This window comes from Girardinichthys multiradiatus, chromosome 10, assembly GCF_021462225.1.
Source record: "Girardinichthys multiradiatus isolate DD_20200921_A chromosome 10, DD_fGirMul_XY1, whole genome shotgun sequence".
NCBI classification, from domain to species: domain Eukaryota; kingdom Metazoa; phylum Chordata; class Actinopteri; order Cyprinodontiformes; family Goodeidae; genus Girardinichthys; species Girardinichthys multiradiatus.
Window position 1 is genome coordinate 4,282,350 of NC_061803.1, and position 25,298 is coordinate 4,307,647.

A 25,298-nucleotide genomic window follows, 5' to 3' on the forward strand; every position below is an offset into this window, starting at 1 on the left:
ACTCACCTAATTGGTAAACAGAGTCCACCTTTTGTGTAGTTTAAGGTCAGTATAAAAATAATTAAGTACACCATCCTCACATTCAAAGATGGCAGTGGCTGCATCATGCTGTGGGAATGCCTTTCTGCAGGAGGAAACTGAAGATGGAGCCAAATACGGGAAAGTCCTGGAAGAGATCCTGTTTACTGGCTGGAAGAGTTGGGCCAGGGGTAGTTCACCTTTAGCGGAAAAACGACCCTATACATACAGCTAGAGTTACTACAGTATGATTTACATCAAAGCATATTCTCGACTTAGAATGGCCCAGTCAAAGTCCAAACATAAATCAAATTGAGAATCTGGATAAGGATAAGAAATTGATGTTTACAGATGCTTTCCATCCTTTCTCACGGAGCTGGAGCCATTTTGCGAAGCATAATTTACAGCAGAGCTTAATACACACTGCACTTGTCAAATTTTTGTTTGAAACTTTAAAAACTGTGTGTTTTCCTTCAACTTTACAACTATGCTCTACCTTGTGTAGGTCTCAAAATCTCAATAATTTACATGAAAGGTAACAACAAATCAACACGTTTTGAAATGATTGCAGAATAACTTTGGCCTTTAGTCAACGTAAAAATAATAAATGCACAAAAAAAACAAACAAGAATTATAGCTGCAATTGCTGGCTTATTATTGATGTTTTTACACTTCGAGTATGGCTGGTGTCGGTCTCTAAAAGTAATAATATAACCTCTTAAAATAAAATACTCTAATTTGGTATATAAACGTGTACTTCAATACCATTAGGTCCTCAGAAGTGGGTAAGTATAAACCTGCCGTGTGTTTGTTTGTGTGCGCGTTTTGCTCCATTAAGCGGGACCGCCTGACGTGCTGACGTCATATCAGGAAAACGAAACAGACGGTCGGAGTTTCCCGAGAAGTCAGAACTCTGAGAGGGGCAGTATTTAGGGCTGCAACAGCCCGGACTGCAAGACAGCTTCGCCGTGTCTGCACCCCTGAACACCGGCGGACACATTTCTAACGGGACCTACCAGCTGCACGAACCGAACCTTCGTCACTAAAGGTACGAGAGGCTCGGTTATTTTTTATGCGGTGAAAGACAGAGGTGGTATACAGACCCCTTCAAAACATTGGAATATTATTAAAAAGTTCATTTATTTCAGAAACCCAATTTACTGAGTGAAACTCATTATATAGATTAATTGCACACAGACTGATGTTTTTAAGCCTTTATTTTTGTTAATTATGATTATTTCCTGCTTACAGCTAATGAAAACATGACATTTAATATTAGAATATTACATTAGACCAATAGAACAATTTTTAAACAGAAATATGGGCTTAATGAAACGTATAATAATGTTTTATACCTGCTTCAAGATATATATATATATATATATATATATATATATATATATATATATATGTATAAGTTTTCTGTTGTCAGTCTCTTTCCTCTTTCTTAGTTTTTGCTAAACTTGTGAATACCTGTTTCTTTTTCCTGAAATTTCTGATATTTTAGGGGAAGTGAGAACTGCAGCTACATGATCCCATTTTCAAGAGTTTTATGTTTAAATGAGAATTTAACCAAGCTACTATTTTTACCTTTATTTTAGCTTGTAAGTGGTAAGTTGTGTGGATAGTATCACTGAAAGACAAAGAAAATAAAAAGGATGCATTTAAGGGACAAATGTTCAGCGAAAAAAATTACTTTACTATTACTTTCATAACAAAATTGTTACTGTGATGCATAGTGAGAATATAATTAAGGTTCGGACGCCTGGCTTGGATGTAAAAGTAACAATTTTGCTCGTATTTACAATAAATCTATTAAGAGCAACTGTGAAAACTTCTTGTATTGGGATTTCAGAGCCTCCTGAAGTAGTAATGCACCGATCAGGCTTTTCCTGGCCCTTACCGATTTTTAGTTTTTTTTTTTCAGGTCTGATCAAGTGGGCCATTCTGATTTTGACCAATTTAGATATTTTCTTCTAAGCACACATAAAAGTGCAGAAGTGTAGAGCTGCCACCCAGGCAAAAAAAAAAAAAAGATAATAGCCATTTCACATTTTTGTTCTAAAACATACTTTTCACATTAGTAAAATCTACTATCATGTTCAAATATACATGTGTAAAATATACACATTTATCACCTGATAATAAAAAAATCTAATATTGATATTCTATGAATGTGATTATATTGTTTGATAGATGGAGCATTCACTTTCCAAATGACCCCCAGATTAACGTGGCATGTTGACTCCTATGACAGACTGAAGCTTTTTGAATATGTATAAATGAAATGGTTCATGGCGTTTCTGAACAGGAAATGTCAGTTCTAACCAGCAATCCCATTGTTCTAATGATATCTTTTTGACATTTGCACAACAAAAGATAACGTTCATACAATACAAGTAGTATATTGTTCAAACATTAAAAATATGTTGTAATAACATGATAATAAATTATACAAATATTAAAAATATGCAATGGATGTTTGGCAGTTTCAGGATAAAAGAGCAAATATCAGCTGCAGAAAAGAACATGAGGCAATTACAAATTTTCCTCCATTGATGCAATAAAGCACATTTATCTGATGTTTACTAAAGTTGTTTGATTGTTTATTGAACCAAAACTGTGAAGGTTTTTTAGGTTTTGATGCATTCACTAAATCCAATTCCATTTATTTATATAGCGCCAATTCACAACAAATGTCATCTCCAGACACTTTTACAGTAAAAAAAGTCAATTCAATCCAATCATAGACAGATACCAGGTCAGGTGCATACATTCCAGCAGGATCACAGTTATTAAACAATGCAGTCAAATCTTATCTTATCTTATCAAGTCTTATCACTATTTAAATTAGTTAAAAAGTTTTCTATCAGAGGAAAGCCAGCAGATTTTATCAAGTCACTCCTCCTGGATGAGCATGATCATTTATTATTTGCATTTTTTAGTTTCAAAAACAGTATGTTGTTTGCTACTATTAACTCATATGCATTTAAGTTTGAATAGTGTCAGTCTTTTCTTTGTTTGGTTGTCATTTATTGTTAGTTTCTGTCTTTTGCTGTTCTTGTGTAAAGCAAACAAAAACGAAACAGAAACTGTGTCACGGTTATAATTACACTCAAAATCAAGCTTTTGTCATCAAACTCTCTCTTATCTATAGTTTTTTTTCCAGATATCAACGCTTTCCAAAGCACCGTACTATTAAAGCTTTGACAAAAATCACCTTTTATTATGGTAGCATTAGCTCACTCTGAAAACGTAAAAATGTTAAAATCACTAAACCTTCAAGTAATAGCAACCTCAACAATTCGCAATAAAATAATTGCAATTGACACTTTTGTCATGCATGTTTTGCTTTTTTTTAAGTTTTTAAGTTGGTGAGTTTGTAGGAACTCTTAATTAGTAATGCATGGTTTGCTGTTTAAATATGATTAGACAAATTATTTGAAACCCATTTCCTTTAGGCATTCTTTAAAATGGGAAAGACAAGAGAAGATGTCATTCAAGTAAGGAAGAGGTCAGGTGATCTTCAAAACTCGGAAAGTGGCAACAAAAACAAAATGTTTGGCAGTAGTTGAAAAGTTTAAAACGTCAGAATATTTGATAAACAAGGCTGGATGAGGACCCATATTTAGGGGGAGGATGGTAATGGAGGTATATAAATCTCTAATGGATCAGTTTCTACCTCTTATTATTATTTCTTTATTCCTTTATTGCTAGTGAGGAACAGGATATGATTCTCTGTAATTGATAACAATGACAGAGATTATGTTGAAACAAGAAAACATCTGGAAGAAAATAACATTTAAGTTCACGGGAGAAGACACTTGTATTGCAAAGGTCTGTTTTCAGATTGTGGAAAATGATCTCGGTGCAATCTGCACCTTACTGTGATAAGACAATTACCAGCTTTTTTCTCTTGCTTTTGCAGAAATGGCCCATTCAAAACCACTGCTGATTCCATGGCTTAAGACCAGTATTGACAGTGGGAGGTATCCAGGTGTCCAGTGGACAAACCCTGAGAAAACAGAGTTCTGCATCCCATGGAAGCACGCTCTAAGACAGGACACCTCGGACACTGATGTGCTCATCTTTAAGGTCAGTGTACTTGCAGTCAAAATAATAGTTATTTATCCTCACCCATACTGGGGATAATGTCAAGTATTCATCTTTATGTAACATTTTATTAAGTCCAGTCCCCTTTAAGGCTGAAAAATTAATCGGATTATTTGATTTGTGAAATAATCATAGTCAACTAAATTAGTAATCGAATAATTGTTAACTAAGGTATACAGACTCTAAAACATGTCATTTGCTGAAAGAACAACCCACTCAGAGCAGTAATTAGGCCAAAATTGTACAACAAATCTGTATTTTTTCCATTTAAGATGAAATCCTTGTCTATAAATATGCTCTATCCAGAACTCCTCAACTGGCAAAGCTTTAGCTTCACCTGGTTAAAACCCTGTAGAAAAGAGAAAATAAATTATTCCCGCAGCTACATGCTGTGGTAATAATTTTCATCGGCAGGGACAGGGAAGCCGGTCAGAGTTGATTGGAAGATAACTGAAACTAAATACTGGACAGTCCTGGAAGAAGTCTTGTTGGAAGCCCCTAAAGACTTGAGACTGAGGTTCACCTTCACCTTCCTGTAGGTCAACGACGTTTAACATAACTAGCACTACATCTAAACGGTTTAGATCAAAACATAATTACGTGACAAAATGTCGAAAAGTCTAAGAGGTATGAATACTTTAGCAGGGTGTATAAATGTGTTGCTTCCCCTGCAGGCCTGGGCAGAGGTGAGTGTAAACGGCCGGGCTCAGGGAGACCCCTCAGTCTGGAAGAGGAACTTCCGCAGCGCCCTCAGAGCGAAGGGCTTCAAACTGGTGTCGGATGACAAGAACGATCCTGCTAACCCACATAAAGTCTATTGTTGGCCACAGGAGGCGGTATCAAAAGGTGAGGGTTCACATTCTTCTAGATTAATTTCCTGTTGTTGGTAATTAAATGATGAGAATATATAAATGTTTCTGATAATTATAAATCCTAAAACTGTATCAATAAATTCATGTTTCTTTACCCTCCAAGCCAACTCTTCTGCTGGGTCCCAGGAACAAGATGACTCCAATATTATAAATGGCTTCATAGCTCAGGAGGTACGCAATGATGCATGCGTGTTTTACACATTAAGGGCTGTTGAAATACTGATTAATTATTGCACAGCAACAAAGCTGGATCTAAACTTATTTATGTATTTCTGTGATTTTCAGAGTAAGGTTGTCCCATTCTTTGATGAAGATCTTTTTAATCCACAGGACATTCTGATGCCAGGTAACGAAGAAGCTTTTCCACTGTTTCACTGATCACTGTTGGCTTTTATTCAAACACATCAATATCTGTCTGCAGCATGCCCAGCCAGCCAAGATATCCTCCAGGAGTGTCTACAAGGACTAAATATTGGCCCTGAAGCAGGTAGTCTCATCAGCCCATCTCCTCCTCTCTGCTGTAGCCCCAGCAGCAGAAAACAAATGCTACCTGAGGTACTTTCCCTGCAAACACTTTTCCATTTTCCCCCAACTTTTCCACAGAGGGCACCGCGGGCTTTCAGCCTCCTACTGAGCAACAGCAGCTGCAGAATCGAGTTGTGATTGGTGCACACCCGTTGCCCGGGCAACAGCAGGATCCAGTAATGTGTGAGGGTGCAGCCGGTGAAACTGGGTTGCCAGAGCAACCAGCACATCCAGTGAGGGGAGCGCAGGGGGTGGGCTACAGTGACAGGCAGCACGCGGCGCAGTTCCTACAGACGATGAACCAGACCAGAGATGAAGCTTTCAGTGAGTTGTGGGGCGTGGAAGGGTGAGCTGGTGGATGGAGAATTTACTCACACTCAAAATGCCAAAATATTCCAACAAAAAGGACATGAAATACAGTGCTGATCTGAAGTTTACATACACACCTAATGTGAATGAATGTCAGTTTAGTACTTTCAATAATTTATAAAAACATTTTCCATTAATGAGGTCCTGGCATAATCCTGGCTGGATATTAGATCACCTTTTTTTATCAGATGTGTTTGAGATCATTTAAGCTGGTTGTTGTCCTTGGTGTTTAAACATGTTCCATACATCTTCAGCAGAGTTGAGGTCAGGGCTATTCCTGTTTTCTTGCGCATTTGGGATGTTCTGCTGTAGATCCCAGCTGTACTCTGGTTTCAACCAGCTTTCAGTTTAAGGCGAAACAGGCCCCCGCCATGATCCTGACACCACCATGCTTTACAGTTGGTGCAGTGTTCTTAGGCTTGAATTTATCTTGACCCATCCAAATGTTTTTCTAGTCACAGTTGCAACATTGCTTAGTCTTTCTCTCCAAAAGGCATTTGCCTTGTCCATGTGGTCAGCTGAAAATTTCCTTGGAGGTTGGAGGTGTTAGTTATGGGGCAGACCTCCTTTCTTTGCTGGTAACCTCTCTCTCCATGCAGATGGTAAACCTCGTTGACTAATTTTGACTCTGTGAATTATGGAAAAACCACAAGGGGGCATTGAACATGTTTTGAAGAACTTCTTCTCTTTGTGAATTCACAGAGACTCAGTTCAGGGTGTCTGTATACTACAGAGGGGTGAAGGTCTCTGAGCAGGCGGTTCCTAATGAAGCTGGTTTCCGCCTTATTTACAGGTAACAAATAAGAAAAAAGTTTTGAGTTATTCAGTGTTCCAATGTTCTGTTTTTTTTTTTAAATACAAAATGTATTTTATTGGGAGTTATTTTCTTTTTACCTGGTCAGCAATATATTGAACTTGCAATATTTTAATAAAAAAAAGAACAAATTAATGTAGGTCCAAAAAAGCATCTCAGACGATGCTCAATTGCTGGATGTTTGTGGCCCTACTTTCCATTATATTAAAATAAAAGCTAAAGAAAAGTAGATTTTTTGGACATAAAATTTTCTGTTTATGATTATATAAAATGATTGATATTTATGCATTTGGCATTGTCATTCAAAATCTGGAAAAATAAAAAATGTGTCGATCTGCATCAGCTCAATTTGCTGGAGGCCCAAATTCTTTTCATTGTTGAACTGCGGTCTGGGGCCACACAAAATTATCCCAAGGGCCGCACATCGCACACCTCTGGTCTAAATATTGTAACAATATGGTTGAAAAGAGAATGAACTGTGGAAAAAGTATCTGTCCCCTTACATATTTTCTTTGTTCTTGCTTTGTTGTCACACATAAATGTTTCAGATTTTCAAAAACGTTTAATAGACAAAGATAACCTGAATAAATACAAAGCAGTTTTCTAGTGATGCTTTTATTTCTTGAAAATGATATCCAAACAAATCTGGCCTGATGTGAAAAAGTAATTGCACCATAAACCTAATAACTGATCATATCATCTTTGGCGGCAACAGCTGCCATCAAGCGTTTGTGATATCTGGCAGTGAGCCTTAAATTATCGCTGTGGAGGAATATTGACCCACTCTTCTTTGCAGAATTGTTTTAATTTAGCTGCATTAGAAGATTTTCAAGTAGGAACAGCTTGTTTAAGCTCATCCCACAACTTCCCAATTGGATTTAAGTACAGACTTTGATTAGGCCACTCCGATATCTTCATTTTGTTTGTGTTTTTATCCATTCAGAGATGGATTTGCTGATGTGATTTGGATCACAGTCCTCCCACATAACCAAAGTGAGCTTGAGTTTAGGGCCACAAACTGATGGTCGGACATTATCTCCTTCAGGACTTTCTAGTGTCAAGCAGAATTCATGGTTCCATCAATTAGGAGACGTTACCTAGGTCCTGAAGCATCAAACCATCCCCAGACCATCACACTACCACCAACATGTTTGACTGACAGTTGAACGTTCTTTTTCTGAAATACTGTTTTATGTCAGGTGTAATGGGACGCGGACCTTTGAAAAAGATCCACTTTTGTCTCGTCAATCCAAAGAAAAGTTTCCCAAAAGTCCCTTAAAAGAAATGTGGTCAACAGGGGTTCTGTCCTTGTAACTCTACCATAGAGGTCATTTTTTGCCCAGTCTCCTTGTTATTGTTGAACACTGACCTTAACTGAGCCACGTGATGCCTGTAGAGCTTTAGATGTTGTACTGCGTTCTCTTTTGACCTCCTGGATGTGCTGTTGATGCACTCTTGGAGCAATTTTGGTAGCCCGGCTGCTGTTTAGCACTGTTCCATGTTTTCTCCTTTGTGGATAATGGCTCTTACTGTGGTTCACTGGAGTCCCAAAGCCTTAGTGACCTTTTATAGACTGATAGAAGTCAGTGGCTTTGTTTCTCACCTGTTCTTGAGGTTCTTTAGATTGAGGCATGATGTGTTGTTTTTTTAGATTAGCCTACTTCATCTCGTCATACAGGTTCTATTAAATTGGCCTCTTGATCCTACAAATCTGGCAGTAATCAGGCCTGGGTGTAACTGGTGAAAATGAATCAACAAATATTTTTAATTAATTTATTAACAAGGGTCCTCACATGCTAAATCATGCTATATTTTCAATTAGGACCAGGTTGGTTTGGATAGCTTTATTCCCTATATTCAGTGATTTTATTTTTGACTAAAATTTAAAATCAGTTTGATGATCTAAAAACATTTAAGTGTGTCAGAAATCTATAAATACTACCTTATGCTACTGTATATAAAGCTAATAATACAAAAAAGGTGTTAAAAGGTTGTTAGGGTTGATTAAATGGGCTAAATAAACCAAACTTTAACATTTCTCTGTTTGGACTAAATTTGGGCAGGATGTATGAAGCTGACAATGTATCATTTTTAAACACATTTTTCTGGGCTAAATAAAGACAAGAAGCAGCCAATTTAAAATACTCTACAGATGTCTAGGCTAAAATCAGACTAGATTTGGTGTAAAAGTGCCAATTCTTTAGGTATAGGTAAACCAGATTTATAGGTTTCAGGTGGATTGTGATACCTTCAAAATATTTATTAAATCAGTACAATGTGTGTGAGTTCATGCACTATATACAGGTCCTTCTCAAAAAATTAGCATATTGTGATAAAGTTCATTATTTTCCATAATGTCATGATGAAAATTTAACATTCATATATTTTAGATTCATTGCACACTAACTGAAATATTTCAGGTCTTTTATTGTCTTAATACGGATGATTTTGGCATACAGCTCATGAAAACCCAAAATTCCTATCTCACAAAATTAGCATATCATTAAAAGGGTCTCTAAACGAGCTATGAACCTAATCATCTGAATCAACGAGTTAACTCTAAACACCTGCAAAAGATTCCTGAGGCCTTTAAAACTCCCATCCTGGTTCATCACTCAAAACCCCAATCATGGGTAAGACTGCCGACCTGACTGCTGTCCAGAAGGCCACTATTGACACCCTCAAGCAAGAGGGTAAGACACAGAAAGAAATTTCTGAACGAATAGGCTGTTCCCAGAGTGCTGTATCAAGGCACCTCAGTGGGAAGTCTGTGGGAAGGAAAAAGTGTGGCAGAAAACGCTGCACAACGAGAAGAGGCGACCAGACCCTGAGGAAGATTGTGGAGAAGGGCCGATTCCAGACCTTGGGGGACCTGCGGAAGCAGTGGACTGAGTCTGGAGTAGAAACATCCAGAGCCACCGTGCACAGGCGTGTGCAGGAAATGGGCTACAGGTGCCGCATTCCCCAGACCTGGGCTACAGAGAAGCAGCACTGGACTGTTGCTCAGTGGTCCAAAGTACTTTTTTCGAATGAAAGCAAATTCTGCATGTCATTCGGAAATCAAGGTGCCAGAGTCTGGAGGAAGACTGGGGAGAAGGAAATGCCAGAAGTCCAGTGTCAAGTACCCACAGTCAGTGATGGTCTGGGGTGCCGTGTCAGCTGCTGGTGTTGGTCCACTGTGTTTTATCAAGGGCAGGGTCAATGCAGCTAGCTATCAGGAGATTTTGGAGCACTTCATGCTTCCATCTGCTGAAAAGCTTTATGGAGATGAAGATTTCATTTTTCAGCACGACCTGGCACCTGCTCACAGTGCCAAAACCACTGGTAAATGGTTTACTGACCATGGTATCACTGTGCTCAATTGGCCTGCCAACTCTCCTGACCTGAACCCCATAGAGAATCTGTGGGATATTGTGAAGAGAACGTTGAGAGACTCAAGACCCAACACTCTGGATGAGCTAAAGGCCGCTATCGAAGCATCCTGGGCCTCCATAAGACCTCAGCAGTGCCACAGGCTGATTGCCTCCATGCCACGCCGCATTGAAGCAGTCATTTCTGCCAAAGGATTCCCGACCAAGTATTGAGTGCATAACTGTACATGATTATTTGAAGGTTGACGTTTTTTGTATTAAAAACACTTTTCTTTTATTGGTCGGATGAAATATGCTAATTTTGTGAGATAGGAATTTTGGGTTTTCATGAGCTGTATGCCAAAATCATCCGTATTAAGACAATAAAAGACCTGAAATATTTCAGTTAGTGTGCAATGAATCTAAAATATATGAATGTTAAATTTTCATCATGACATTATGGAAAATAATGAACTTTATCACAATATGCTAATATTTTGAGAAGGACCTGTATAAATGCAAATTGACTCATTAACTGAACATATCAGCGTATGACCTCACTCTTCTTCTTATATGTCAGCTGATTACCCATATTGTCTTCACGTAAGGCCTGACCTAACTGGTACTGTTGTGGATCATGAGACGGGCCTCTCCCTCGTCTCTCTGCCAAGCCCCGAAGGCATTCTGGATCAAACCCAAGCCACGCTGACCCAAAAGATTCTGGAAAACCTTGGCAATGGTCTGGACGTGGGGATGTCGGAGCACATCATCTACAGTCAGCGGCTGGGTGAGGTCAAATCTTTCTGGAGCTTTTCCAAGTTTGACAGCAGCAGAAAGCCGCAGGAGATTTCTAAACTGCATCCTGAACCTCTTTACCAGGTCAGGGACTTTGTCAGAGGTGCGTAAAGGTATAATCCACCTTTATATGAGCATCCATGTGACTCCATGTACAGACTGTTGCATGTTGTCTGTTTTCCTATAGGGATAATAGATTTTATTAATGGAAGGGACTCTCCGCCCTGCTCCCTGTTCTTCTGTCTTGGGGAAAAGTGGCCTGACCTTGACAACAGGCCTTGGGAAAAAAAACTCATCACAGTTGAGGTGAAGGAAAGGTTTTATTTTAAATTATTAGCTATCGATGAAAGAAAGATTAATGAGAGAATTCAACATAAATACTGAATTTGGCTGACGGTTCCCTTTCTTCTCTCAGGTGATTCTGACTTCAATGGAGCTTCTGAAGAATATGGCTGTTGAGTTTGGCGCCTCCTCTCTGCAGTCTGTAGAACTGCAGATGTCGCTTGAAGAAATTATGGATCTTTACTGATGAATTTCTGCAGTTTTTCTGCACCTAACAATATGAGAACATCTCAGTTTATTATCTGAGGAAGATTTTATTCGACACCAAACAGATCCTGTCAAAACAAGAGCCACATTGTCTCACTGCGTTAGCTTGGGACGTCACAAAGTAATGCACATGTTTAAGATGCAACTATAAATATGGTTGCTTTTATCTTTTATCTTTATATTTTGATTAGAAAACTGACATATTTTTTATGAATATTTTTAAGATTTATTAGAATACTTCTAAAAATATGAACTTTGGAAAATAAAAACATCCACCATACGCTGTTTATTCATGCTTAATTCTGGCCTTCCAAATCATTTGCTTAGGTGACTAAGTTGCCCTAATTATGATCTTATTTACTGCAATATATTTACAAAATAAATGAATTCATGTTTAATATCTACCTGCACATTGGATGTATAAGTATGGTGAAAAACAACAAAATTAATGTTCTGTAACAAACAGTAAACCCTCAGGGAAATTGTTTACTCAAAAAAGGTGCAACAATTCATGTTTTAGTTGCTTTATGTGTGCATACAGCATCCTTCATGTGCATTGGCTCTCCTGGAGGATAAGTTAAAACATTAAAATAAAATATTTTTTAATGTAGTTTCAAAATATTACCTGCAGTGTCCTACCACAGAGTTTTAGACTTTTTTTTTACCTCCCTTATCATTGTCCTTGGATGAACTGGTGTCCTTGTACAGCCTCATTTGTCACTGTTTCTTCTTTTAAATGTTTTAATTAAAGCTCACACTAGGTATAAGTAAGCTTATGTAAGTAGCTGTTTTCTTGTGGCCATTCCCTGTTACATGTCTGCCCAAATCAAATGGCATGTTCTCCTGTTTTTCTTATTTTGAAGATTCACATCATATTTACATGTGAGGGAAAGAGGATGTCATGAATAACTAATGAAATATTCACTGTGATTAACCTAGAAGAATAAATATTTTAAAACAAAATGCTTCGGTAACATTTATTTAAAAGGAACCACAATGGATTTAATTAAAAATAAATATTTCTTAATGTGGCAATTTTTCTCCTAAACAAATGAACCCAAGGTAACCCCCTTAATGGCTAGGAAAATATTTGTTTTTTGTTGTCAAAAACCTTCAAAATTAATTAGACTGCTAATTGTAATACAACACACACAGTAAGATACGAATTTAGTATTTATTATCCAAACAATCTAAATTAGGCATCAAATGAAATAACTTTCACAGCAACCACTAGTGGGTGGCAAATTTCTAATATGATCCTTGCCGTGTGTTGAATATGCATCAACAGGCATTCATGGTGAGCTTAAAGGTTGAATTTTTAAAGAAATCTTGATGCGAGATTGTGTTGCTGCAGTAAAAGACGAATTTATCTCAATGGGTTTTACATATACTAAAAATGTAAATTGCATATGTGCTCCATATTATCCTACAAGACGTCACAGTCTGTACCATATAATATATGCTGTATGCTGTAGGATTCGTCTCACATGTTTGGAACCTCTCGGATGTTGCATATTAAGAAATACTGCAATGATTTTGAAAGGGCTGAGTATTTTTAATAGAAGGAATGCGCTTTAATGAAACACTGATATTATAATCATGATGAAATTGATTTCTCCTCAGGAACTACAACACAAATAAGAACAGTAATCTTAAGTCAGACCAGTGGTAAAGCTGCTCTACATTTGTTTTTTTAGTCTGAAGTCATTATTTCTTGATTTCAGTCACAGTCAAACAATGATTATCTGTTTTTCTCTCTGGGTTTCCAACCACAGCATTCAGTTTATGTACCAACCAAACCTAAGTAATGGGATGTTTACAAAACCCAACCAATAAAGTGAATTAAGTGATTTAACATGTCTCAGTCCTCTTTGTCTGATTCTGCCTCGTTGTCCGACTCAGACTTTGCTTCCTCTGAGAGAGGATTTTCCTCCAGACCCTTCATCGGGACAAGCTTCCCCTCCTCATCCACTCCCATCGGCTGGATGATGTTATCTCTGTGAAGCAGCAACAGAAGAACATGTGGACATTTTATTTACAGGAACTAATAGATTGCTCATTCTGATTATTTTTAATTATACATTGTCTTTCTTTAACAAACTTAACAATCAATAGAGTCAGTTTTGATGTTGCTCCTAATTAATAAAAATTGTCTAGTCTTCTAAACTGTCAAGCCTTCAACATAATTCAGTATATATGTTGAGTTAAAACTTCATTGTCTGATCAGCTTTTTATGTAAAAACTGATCAGACGCTGGAGGAGCTAAAGATCCACCCATGGTTGAAATATATGACATATGTATAGTTCTGGCACTTCAACCTTCACCATGATGACTGTTTTCTATTAATAATAATTAGTAAAGTTATTCTAACACATATTTGGTGAAAAGGTTCAGGCTTCAATTAATCCTGATGGTATCAAAGAGTTGATATTAACCATTTACCCCAAGCCATGTTATAGAAATCTTACTCATTTTATTTTTCCTTCAGGACCTTCCACACTTATTGGTATAACTTTGTAAACAATAATTTTAAGCAGTAACCCGTGACTGCCTGTTTCCCGGGGATGTAACTGTAACAGCAGGGGTGTTGGCAAACATATAGAACAGTTATTATTTTGATTTCTTATATAATTTCCGCACTGAATAAATGTGCTCAAATTAAAGGTTTGAATGTTCAGTGTTAAATAGATGGGTTTATTTTAGGGCTGTTTGTGACATTAGGTGTAGATGGTGCTGTGTATTTATTCAGATCAACTGAACAACAATTTAAGGCTCAAATATTTGGCAGAATTAAATAATTCCACTGTTTACTGTGAGGCGTACTTGGACAGCTTGTTGAAGATCATGATCAGCCTCCTGGCCTCTTCCTCCTTCTCTTCCTCTGTCATGCCGTCCATGGGGTTCGGCTGCTCCACCTCCACCCGCCCCGTCACAGGGTTGACACGGTCTTTGACCTGCCGGTACTCCTCTGTGTCCGAGTCCGAGTCGCTGGAGTACTGGGCTTCGGAGATGGAGCTCCTGGCACCCTGACCACCCAGCAGTCCCCTTGTGGCCAGCAGACCCGCTGCATTGCCGTAGCCAGTGTACTTGACAAAACGCCGCACTGGGAACCAAAGAGAAGAAGCAGATGCATTGAAAACTGCATCATTTTTATGACTAGCATCTTATGACCCAGATGAAGTTTACCATTTTCCTTGCAGAGGACAAAGAGGAGGTCAGCAGCACAATGTTTAAGGTCTGTGTCTAAATGAGTCATGAGACGAACCAGGCGACTTTTTACCATGTCTCCTTCCTCTGGTCTTTGGGATAAATCTCTCAGAGGAGGAAGAATCTAATGACAGAAAAACAAAATAACTCACACGTAAAGTTGAGGCTCTTCTCATAATACAGAAGAATTGAAAAAAATATTGGATGAATCTCATAGTCAAAGTCTTGGTTACAGTGGAATAAGATGGTATTAGAAAGCAGAGTAAGTTTGACAAAGATGGTTTTTGTTGGCCAGATGGCAGCATTATGAAATGCTTCCAGAGGTGGTTTTTGTAAGAATGGTGGCCTGAGACCCTTTTGGCACTCAGTTTTTACTCAATGTAAGGTGGTTCTAATGTAAACAAAAAAAAAAACAAACACCAAATGCGGTCTTTTCAGTTTTTTAAAAATACAATAAAGGGATCACAAATGTAATACTGTGTCTTTGGAAATCTCTGCTCTAGTATTTTATATGATGAACTGGTTAAATGTAGTCCAGAGTTCTCACAAACAGTGAAATAACCATTTAATTTAGCACAAAATTGCAGGCTGAGAACCAGATAGCAACCATTTATGGCCATATTTTCCCAGTCCACAATGAATGAACATAGAAATATTCAACAGAAAAACTGATGGATAACTTTTTTTCCCTTGTTGCTTTTTTAATATTAGATCATTTTATCAGATGGTATACTGAAATTCAGCTACAGACATTTCTGAAGTTTCAGTTGCTGTTTTTGAGAAATATGTCAGTAATGCAAAGAGTCAGTATTTTCTCCTTGGCATTAAAATCAGATGAGCTTCCTGGACATGGAGCCAGATTTTGACTCCCAGAGCCACTTAGTTATTACTTTTGTCTTGTGGCAGTGGAAAACATTTAGGTGAAAAAAGCATTGATCGTATTCAAACTGGTCCTGGATTGTTGGGCAAAGCTGCTCCTGGAGGATGTTTTGATCCCATTCTTTGTCCATGGTTGTGTTTTTAAGAAACATTTTGAGTGAACTTCCTTCCTGTTGGGTGAAGACTCATTGTGGCATTCACCTTTTCTTTCCCCAACTTCACTCCAGTTCCCTGCAGTTCAATCCTGGTGCCTCCTGCAGAACCCAGTCTGCTACTTAGCTGGTTTTTCTGACACCAGGCCAGCACCTAAAAGTCTCCACCTCACTGTGTTTGTGGAAACACTCACACCTGCCTGCTGCCATTCCAGAGAAAGCTCTGTACTGGTGGCAACATCATCCCTTAGTTAAATCCTCTTAAGGAGATGCTGCCAGCAGTTGCTGGACTTTCTGGGTGCCCTGAAGCTTTCTCCACAGCAGTTGAACCTCCTCTTCTCTTTGAAGATCTTGATCATTTAATGAATGGTTGATTTGGGTGCAGCGATATCTTTTCCTGTAAAATCCTTTTGACACAAAGCAATGATGACAGTACGTGATTCTTCGGAGGTAACCGCGGTTGAACAAAAAACAAGCACCACTTTCTTTTAAAGCTCAGCTGCCCTGTCCTCATCAGCCCTCTCTCATAAGCTAACTATACAGTCATTTTCAGGCTAAAATTAATTTCCATAAACTTTCATGACTTTGCCTTTAATCAAAAAGCAGTATTGATGCAAATCGGCATCATAAAAACTGAAACAAAAATATATTTCCAGATTTCTACCAATTTTAAAACATTTGTCTCACATTAAAGTTGTTTAAATACATTTGTTCATCTGTGACGTGGAAAAGCAATGAAGACTAAACCCTACATCAAGGGACACAAGAAACAGGTTAATATTAGATCATTTTGAGGTAATGTTACATGTTTCCTGATGAACAGGCGAGTTTCTCTGTGGGCCCTGCAGCTCTCTGTCAGCAGATTGAGGATTGGTGTCAGCTTCTCTTTGACTCTATCCCCCTGAGAAGCACAGACACAAATAAAAAAGCTTTTCATTAAGAATCACTGGATAAACTGTCTTATATTTCAATGAGTGCATTTTCCCAAGAAAGAAAACAAACTTTAAAAAGATTGCTCCGAACATAAGCACTTTCTCCCTCACCGCCTCCAGACGCCTCTCCATGAACATCAGCAGTGTGTGGACACAGTCCATGTTGACTCCCAGACTTCGCTTGGATTCTGGCTCCAGAGGCAGTGTGAGCAGCACATTAAGACACTGGAGAGGGAGCGCCGTCAGCAGGTTCACTGTGTGACTGCAGGATTCAGACAGAGTTACTATTTAGTATACTAGGACAGAAATTCTTCATGGTTAAATATATAAAACTCTGCCAGTAGAAACAATGGAAACATGGAAAAACACAAGCCAAAACATGTGATAAATGAATAAATTACATTTCTGTTGGACTGTGATTAGAACAAGAAGATGTTAATTCCAGGAGGTTCTTTATGTTCATACATATTTGATCAAAGGAATAAACTGAAAGAAATGTCAGATTCGGCTTTTAAAATTGGCCTTCAAAAATTTGTATACCATTTGAATTTTGGCAAATTTACAGAGCAACAAAAATGGGTGCATAATTGTGAAGTGGAAGAAAAATAATACCTGGTTTTAAAATATCTTGATAATAGAAATCCTATAAGTGTGGAATGCATACTCAGCCCTCTCCCCCATGGTTAATACTTTAAAGAACAACCTTTCACTGCAGTTACAGCTGCAGGTCTGGTGGAGCATGTCTCTGCAAGATTTGCACATCTAGGCACTGAATCTCTGTTTTGAATTGGATTTAGATCTGGACTTTGACTAGGCCATTCTAACCCACAAATGTGCTTTGAACCAATTCTTTTCAATTGTAAATCTGATTGTGTTAAATGGGGGCTGAATACAAATACACACCACACTTTTCAGATTTTTATTTCTGAAAAAGTTTGAAAAACAGGTATTGATTTCATTTAACTTTGTAACAGTAAGACACAGTAAAGTCTTTGGTTGTAATGTTACAAAATATGATATTGTTTAAGGAGGGTGAGTACTTAGATCTGGAAAGATCTGTAGATCGTGTAATGTGGGATAAATCTGAAACATGTTAGGTAACACGGAGGGGTTAGAGGCATGTCAGAAATGCTTTTAACCCTATGTATTTAGTTCAAGAAAATATGTAAAAGAAATAATGTGTCATACATGTCCTTTAATATTAAATGTACTTTTGTATCCCTGGTAATTACTAATGGCTATAAAAATTACATTTGTCAGAATCTTAGAGATATAAAGTTTCTCTCACCAACCTTGTTCATATCTGTACTGTGCACATGTAAAAACATCCATCATATTTTATAATAACGATAATTCCCTCTCACCCCTGTAACTCGTCGGTGTCCTCAGGCAGCACACACTTCCTCATCAAGCAGAGACGCAGAATGGCCACAAGGTGTCGGTAAAGAGCCGCATCGTCCTACACAATCAGACAACAGCACAACTCATCCTCTGCACACAAATAGTTATGTATAAGATGCAACTGACAGGTAAAAACAGGCTTTGGGTTAATTTAAAGATAACATCCAGTCCTTGTTGTTTTAGTAATACATGTGCACAGAATATTAAAACATGACTGTGTAAGGAAGTGTTTCCAATACAGGAGTTTACAAAATATAAAGTTTTTAAAAAGAGCACTGAAGAAAAAGCTTTGGGTCAATGACATCACAAAAGGCACAAGAATCGAGCTGATCAGCTGGCATTAGTAAACATCATGGCTGACCAGCAACTTTTGACAGATTTCTACACAGATTCTGACGAATCCAATTTGCACTTGAGTTGCACGGTGTTCAACAGGTTTTAGCCAGAGTTTGACTCTGATGATGCCGAACAGAACGTCTCTCTTTCTGAGTGCCAAGCAATTGGTTTTTTTATTTTTATTTTTTACTTCTTCGGTCTGGTGTTGGCTGGAATGATGGTGATGGTTTCGGTCATACTACAGGTGCACTCATGGTGGGGCTAACTGGTAGGACCAGGCCCATTACAAGTATGACTGCCTCATTGTGGGAAAAGAAGCAGGTGATGCTACAGCTCTGCAACAAACATTGATGGGACTTGAAAATCATCTTGCTTGCACCAGCTTTATAATAATCAAAACGTCCATCCCAGCCTGGTCATCTTTATAAACTGCTTCCATGTTGTAGCCAAATCTCCCTGAAATTAACGCAGCGTTCTCCCAAATTTCGTTCACCTGCTTTGTTGAGACCCTAAAGATTAGAAGTAAGCACCTTTGAAAGAGGAATTTGATAAAAAAAAATGCAAATCAAGAAGAAAAAACAGGGAAAATACAAATGGTGGTACTCAAAAGTTTAGTTATCTTATGTCTTTTGTGATGTCACCAGAGGCATATTCCCACTGAAGCTTTTATTTTATCTTGATCAAATAATGATTTACCTCCCTTATCATTGTCCTTGGATGAACTGGTGTCCTTGTACAGCATCGTTTGTCACTGTTTCTTCTTTTAAATGTTTTAATTAAAGCTCACACTAGGTATAAGTAAGCTTATGTAAGTAGCTGTTTTCTTGTGGCCATTCCCTGTTACATGTCTGCCCAAATCAAATGGCATGTTCTCCTGTTTTTCTTATTTTGAAGATTCACATCATATTTACATGTGAGGGAAAGAGGATGTCATGAATAACTAATGAAATATTCACTGTGATTAACCTAGAAGAATAAATATTTTAAAACAAAATGCTTCGGTAACATTTATTTAAAAGGAACCACAATAATAATAATAATTAAAAATAAATATTTCTTAATGTGGCAATTTTTCTCCTAAACAAATGAACTCAAAGTAACCCCCTTAATGGCTAGGAAAATATTTGTTTTTTGTTGTCAAAAACCTTCTAAATTAATTAGACTGCTAATTGTAATACAACACACACAGTAAGATATGAATTTAGGGCTGCACAATAGCGCAGTTGGTAGCACTGTTGCCTTGCAGCAAGAAGGTCCTGGGTTCGATTCCCAGCCTGGGGACTTTCTGCATGGAGTTTGCATGTTCTCCCTGTGCATGCCTAGGTTCTCACTGGGTACTCCGGCTTCCTCCCACAGTCCAAAGACATGCCTGTTAGGTTAATTGGTCACTCTAAATTGCCCTTAGGTGTATGAGTGTGTGCATGGTTGTTTGTGTGTTGCCCTGCGATGGACTGGCGACCTGTCCAGGGTGAACCCCGCCTCCCGCCCATAGACTGCTGGAGATAGCTCCCCTGTGACCCACTATGGAATAAGCAGTAGAAAATGACTGACTGGCAATCTAAATTAGGCATCAAATTAAATGACTTTCACAGCTACCACTAGTGGGTGGCAGATTTCTAATATGATCCTTGCTGTGTGTTGAATATGCATCAACAGGCATTCATGGTGAGCTTAAAGGTTGAATTTTTAAAGAAATCTTGGTGCGAGATTGTGTTGCTGCAGTAAAAGACGAATTTATCTCAATGGGTTTTACATATCATGCTAAAAATGTGGTGATTTTCAAATCAAGAAGAAAAAACAGGAAAAATATAAATGGTGGTACTCAAAAGTTTAGTTATCTTATGTCTTTTGTGATGTCACCAGAGGCATATTCCCACTGAAGCTTTTATTTTATCTTGATCAAATAATGATTTACAGCAAAGTAACAAAACAAATAGAAACCCTAAGCATGGCATGTCAAACTAAAGGTAAGTAAATAAATCTAAAGAGAGTTTTACTGGTTTTACAGAAAGGTGTTGTTAGTCGTTTTAAAATATTCCCTGAAATGCCTTAAATGTAGACTTTCCTCTTGTTTTCTCCCTCATAGTCTCTGACCTCACTTGGTTCCTGCTTGTGGGTCCTGTATGTGATGTTGAAGAGGATTTTGAGGATCTCTACGATGCGCTGCGAGGCTTCCGGAGAGATGGGTGGAGCCACGGGCTCCAGCACACACTCGTATGGTTCCTTCCACTGGACCTCCAGGCAGCTCTCCAGGGCTGCTGTGAGGATGGGAACCCCGCCCTCCTGGAGGAGGACAACGATGAGTGTGAGAACCCTGAAGGAGATTACCTGAACATCTCACAGAGTAGATGTACCTGTTTAAGCTGAGCACTGAGTTCGGGTCTTAGTGCAGTGATGAGGAACATGAGGCGTAGCTCGTAGAACTGAACGCTGGAGGGAGATGGCCAGTTGACGCTGGAGGATAGACACTCAATGAGACCACTCAGAAGCCTGAAATAATAAATGGAAAAAAGTTGGATGGATGGAAATGTGCTGGTTTTCATAAAAACTAAATTGACATGATTGAAAAATCTGATGCAATGAAAATGTCCATCTTGATGTTGCATTTTTAGTTGTGAATGTTCAGAAAGGTCATGAACACCACAGGTTTTCTCAGTTCATTCAATTTTCATTCTGAATGGTCTCCTCTCATGAAGTTTATGTTGGACCCACCTGAGAGCGCTGAACCTCTCCTGAGCCCAGGTGCTGTTGTACACCACATTACACAGAACCTTCATGGCCTCCTTCTTCAGCAACTCTTCTCCCTGCTCCCCTTCCTCCTCCTCTCCTTCCCCTTCCATCTTGCTCTCTCTGCGGTCTCTCCTCCCTCGCTCCAGCACCTTCTGGTGGATGTTCCCTTTGTGCATTTCGTTGATGCTGGTCCTGTGACTTCCAAACCAGCTGCTGCTGTCCAGATCGCCACCGTAAACGTTGCTGGTGACGCTCTTGGAGTCCTCATCCACAGCAGGGAACTCCTCCAGTGGGTCCATGGCCTCACCCTCGCACTCATCCTCTTCAGCACACCTCTGCAGCAGTTTGGCCTGTGCGAGGGATGCAATGATGTTGTCGTAGAAATCAGAATCAGGGTCGTTGACTTCCTCACTGGCATCATTTGTAGTCAGGCCGGCCAGTTTGGCCAATGTCAGCAGAGTGCTGTCTGTCACCAGATGGCCCAGGATCCTTTTGTCCCTGGTCAGGATCCTTAGTGAGTGCAGAGATACTCTGAGCAGACTGCGTTTGACTCCTGTTCTCATGAACCTCACAATGACGACAGCTAAATTCTGAGGAAGGGAACAGACAAACATCAACAGGTGGTCAAGAGTCTGAAGGTGTTTGTAAATGGAGCTGGAGGCCTTAAAATGCTAGTCAGATTTGTTGTCCAGCACTAAGAAAACACCATTGGTATAATTAATGTACCCCAAACAATCCCTTTGAAATAATTGGAACATTTATTGAACAAAAACAGTGAATTTTTAAGTTTATCAGAGTTTCTTGGAATTTTTATTTAATAATCCACGATTTTCAATTTCCGGAGGGTATGGCTATAATTTGACATAGTAGCTTGGCTAGAAGAGGACCTGAATTACCTTGCAATGATGCACAGTGATGCTAAGGGAGCTAAAGCCAAAATCTCACTTGTAGAGATTGCAAGATTTCAGAAGGGTCTGGAGTGGAAAAACTCCTCATGCTCACTGTCAAATACAATGGAGGAAGTGTGATGCTGCGGGCCTGTCGCTCTTCCAAAGGCCCTGGGTACCTTGTTGGAATGCATAACATCATGAACTCCTTTAAAAACCAGTATATTTAAAGATAAATCTGGTTTCAAATCTGATTCAAAACACAGAAATGGGTTATCTGACACAACACCAACCTTCTTCATTAGCCTTTTTTGTCCCCAGACCCAGTGGCAGTTCATGCATGAATGTCGCATTGAAGAAGCCCCTCCTTTTACACCCCCACCCCAAATGCCCTGATGAACACCATTAAAACCGAAAACAATATTGATCTGTTCAATCAAGTCTTGTGCTTTACAAAAAATACAATTTTATAGATGACTTAATTATACCTGTAAGTATTCTGGATTTTAAACAAGTAATGATCAAATGCTGCCCATATTCGTAAAGAAAATAGCCCTTTAATTGGGTCCGACACCAGCTTCGGTACTCATATTTACTTACAGTACACTAGGCAAAACACCAGGGGGCACTGCTGCCTGGTGACTGGACATGCAGTTAAAAGAAAACTTGTCTGGCTTGCAACTAGCATAACTCTGTTTTTGGAGTGCAAGTTGGCGCCCCCATGCCATGCTACCCTGGGGAGCCCATATCAAACACCACCACAGCCCAGACCTGAAACCTACAGGAACCCTACAGGGTGGGCTGAAGATAAGAGGGCATAAAACAGGACCCAGGACTCTGGATGATCTGGAGACATAATGATTAGTATTATTTTATTATTATGTTTTAAAATGTATTTAGAATGAATTTTATACACATTTTAGCCCTATTGATACAGATGGTCTTTGTGACCCAATAAACCTACACACAAGCTAAACAGACTACATAGCAAATATATATTTTGGACTCTTTAACAACAATGGACTTGAGTGTACACAATGTTAAAACATTCATGTTTTGTTTCACATGCTGTATTTCCTTCACCACAATAATACAAACATAAAAAGTTTATTTTTAGACTTCTTACACAAATACAATAAATGAGGTTGGTTCTGTACTTGCAGGGAGTAACAGCATGAGGTTACCTGTCTGAGGATGAGACCTCGATCTTCCAGCTCAAAGTCATCATTGTCGGAGTCAGAATCAGCACAGTCCCTCACTTTATTCTTCCTGAACTAATGAAACAGTGCAAAGAGTAAATAAAACTAATTTTCAGACTTCAGTACAGTTTATCTGTGAGTTTTAGTCTCCACAAAGCACTGGACTGCAGCACTTTACCTCTTCTAGTTTTCTTTGCTGCAGGAATCAAACAATCCATTTTTCAGACAGGTATGCAACAGAGGAAAAAAAGGAAAATATGTCAACAAAGAAACAGGAAAAAATTTGATTTACAAATGTGTTGTAAAAACAAAATGATGCTTTAACATGGAAGCAGCAGCAAAAGCACAAAAATGCTTTTATAAGCAGAGATTATAACAGCTGTGTTTATTACAAAAAAAAAAAAAAAGATTTTGTGTTATTTACGTTGTCTTTTTACAATTATTAATAATGATAACAATGATATACGATAATTATTTGCTTGTCCAACTCTGGGTCAGTTGAGCACTTTGACAGTTCCTCCTCCTGTTTTGTCCCAACCTCCATTTAATACCTGTAAACAAGCCATTTTCTACCCATCTACTTAACCAGTGTGCATCTTTTTAACTTTCTAGATATTTAAATACTTTTGAAAAAATATTGAAATAGTCAGTCAGTCAGTCATTTTCTACCGCTTATTCCGTAGTGGGTCACGGGGGAGCTGGTGCCTATCTCCAGCAGTCTATGGGCGAGAGGCGAGGTACACCCTGGACAGGTCGCCAGTCCATCGCAGGGCAATATTGAAATAAACAGTTATAAATATGATTGAATTTCACATTTATTTAAACCACCTCAAATCCAAATAATGGGATGTTGACTAAAATGTTAATGAAAACATGATGCAATGATCTGCTACTCTCACAAACCCATATTTAATAGAATGTAATAAACACATAAAATGTTTAGACTAAGAAATTGTGTCTAAATAAGTGAGTGGTATGAATCACTGCAGGAAAATTTCACAAGTAATTAGGTTAATTGGCCTCATGCCTGCAGGAAGACTGGGAATAAGAAGGGTATCTTAGAGGTTCTGAACCTCTCCAAAGTAAAGATGGACAGACATTCACCAGTCTGTGAAAAACTACATCTAAAAATAACAGAACAATTTCCAAAATATGTCCCTCAATGGAAAATTCATGTACAGTTCATAATATCACTAAAATCATTTCCAATGTTAGTACATTTTTAACATATCTGTATGGGCCTTATAAGTGAAACTGGGCCGATATTAACAATTGATGTTTATTTCCATCTTGTTGCTGTTTGTGTTTCTGGAGGGGGAGGGGAGGGGGGTCGGCCATGTGGGATTTGTTTGGTCATGTGACATTGACGGTGATGCAGCGCAGGATTGTGGATGTTTAACTGAAGCAGAGAAGCATTATCAACAGTGTGGTTGTTTTTTCACCAGGTGAAAGGAGTTGGGACATATACATAATATTGCTAGGTATCAGTTATCAGTCATAAATGTGATATTAACATCGGATATCGATATCGGCCCAGATTTACATATTGGTGCATATGGCACAGGCAGCCTTGGATATTTCAAGAAAATCATATAAAACTGCACAGTGCTTCCATTAGAACATTGCCTCTGACAAGAAGAGAAGAAGACAGACATTTGAATTGACCAGCCAGCAGTCCAGACCTCTCAGAAATTGAGAACATTTGTTCATGATAGGAGAAATTCAGCAACCAAGACTCAGGACGGTTGTTAGTTAGGATCCTCAGACATAAATGAGAGCGTTTCCCTCTAAAAACACCAGCATCTGGTCTCCTCAGTAACTAGATGTTTAAAAAAGAGGTGATGTGTTAGTGGTAAAAATGTTCCTGTCTCAACTTTTATGAGATGTGTTGTCATCAAATTTAAACTTACCTTATTGTTTTTCTAGAAATAGTGCAATGTCTTAGTTTAAACATATGTTTACTTTGTTCTGTTGTGTGTTCTGTTTTCATTCACATGTTATAAAGTGTCTCAAGTCAATTTGTTGTTGGCAGATTTAGATTTAAAATCATTTTCTCTCAACCCTGAAGTTTGTTTTGTATAAAAAAATGAGACAGGACATCTCTCAAAAGATAATAAAACTAAAAGAAGCGCCAATTTTGAAAGAGCCAGTTATCTTTTCATTTAGATT

At 38.4% G+C, this 25,298-nt stretch overlaps 2 protein-coding genes across 5 annotated transcripts in view; one reads left to right on the top strand and one right to left on the bottom strand.

The window, feature by feature from the left end:
• The first annotated feature begins 910 nt into the window (after positions 1-910).
• Positions 911-13,260, top strand: irf3 (interferon regulatory factor 3). Of its 3 annotated transcripts, none has more exons than XM_047377947.1 (11): positions 911-1,066; positions 3,947-4,113; positions 4,806-4,977; positions 5,107-5,174; positions 5,289-5,349; positions 5,425-5,490; positions 5,607-5,852; positions 6,600-6,690; positions 10,670-10,959; positions 11,044-11,162; positions 11,272-13,260. In XM_047377947.1, exons 2-11 carry the CDS (start codon positions 3,949-3,951, stop codon positions 11,383-11,385), a joined length of 1,392 nt encoding a protein of 463 aa, XP_047233903.1. In that variant the 5' UTR covers positions 911-1,066; positions 3,947-3,948; the 3' UTR covers positions 11,386-13,260. The 3 variants fall into 3 exon arrangements, with proteins under 3 accessions (XP_047233903.1, XP_047233905.1, XP_047233904.1); XM_047377949.1 differs by having other exon boundaries at positions 10,733-10,959; XM_047377948.1 differs by having other exon boundaries at positions 5,334-5,349.
• Positions 12,561-25,298, bottom strand: part of si:dkey-94f20.4 (synembryn-A) — a 28,081-nt gene continuing 15,343 nt past the window's right edge. For both annotated transcript variants that reach the window (XM_047377946.1, XM_047377944.1), the window contains exons 4-14: positions 23,308-23,325; positions 23,115-23,204; positions 21,026-21,633; positions 20,668-20,803; positions 20,408-20,596; positions 17,941-18,035; positions 16,688-16,838; positions 16,450-16,545; positions 14,593-14,737; positions 14,230-14,509; positions 12,561-13,402 (exon numbers count right to left, since the gene is read on the bottom strand). In XM_047377946.1, coding sequence (XP_047233902.1) covers positions 13,267-13,402; positions 14,230-14,509; positions 14,593-14,737; positions 16,450-16,545; positions 16,688-16,838; positions 17,941-18,035; positions 20,408-20,596; positions 20,668-20,803; positions 21,026-21,633; positions 23,115-23,204; positions 23,308-23,325 — 1,944 coding nt within the window. In that variant the 3' untranslated portion in view covers positions 12,561-13,266. The remainder of the gene's footprint in view (positions 13,403-14,229; positions 14,510-14,592; positions 14,738-16,449; positions 16,546-16,687; positions 16,839-17,940; positions 18,036-20,407; positions 20,597-20,667; positions 20,804-21,025; positions 21,634-23,114; positions 23,205-23,307; positions 23,326-25,298) is intronic.

Bases quoted from the DNA above. Each gene is read 5' to 3' on its own strand.
- irf3 (XM_047377947.1), top strand. From the start codon at position 3,949: ATGGCCCATTCAAAACCACTGCTGATTCCATGGCTTAAGACCAGTATT. The intron at 4,114-4,805 runs GTCAGTGTACTT...CTTCCCCTGCAG, and splicing joins CTGATGTGCTCATCTTTAAG to GCCTGGGCAGAGGTGAGTGT. The intron at 6,691-10,669 runs GTAACAAATAAG...TCTTCACGTAAG, and splicing joins GGTTTCCGCCTTATTTACAG to GCCTGACCTAACTGGTACTG.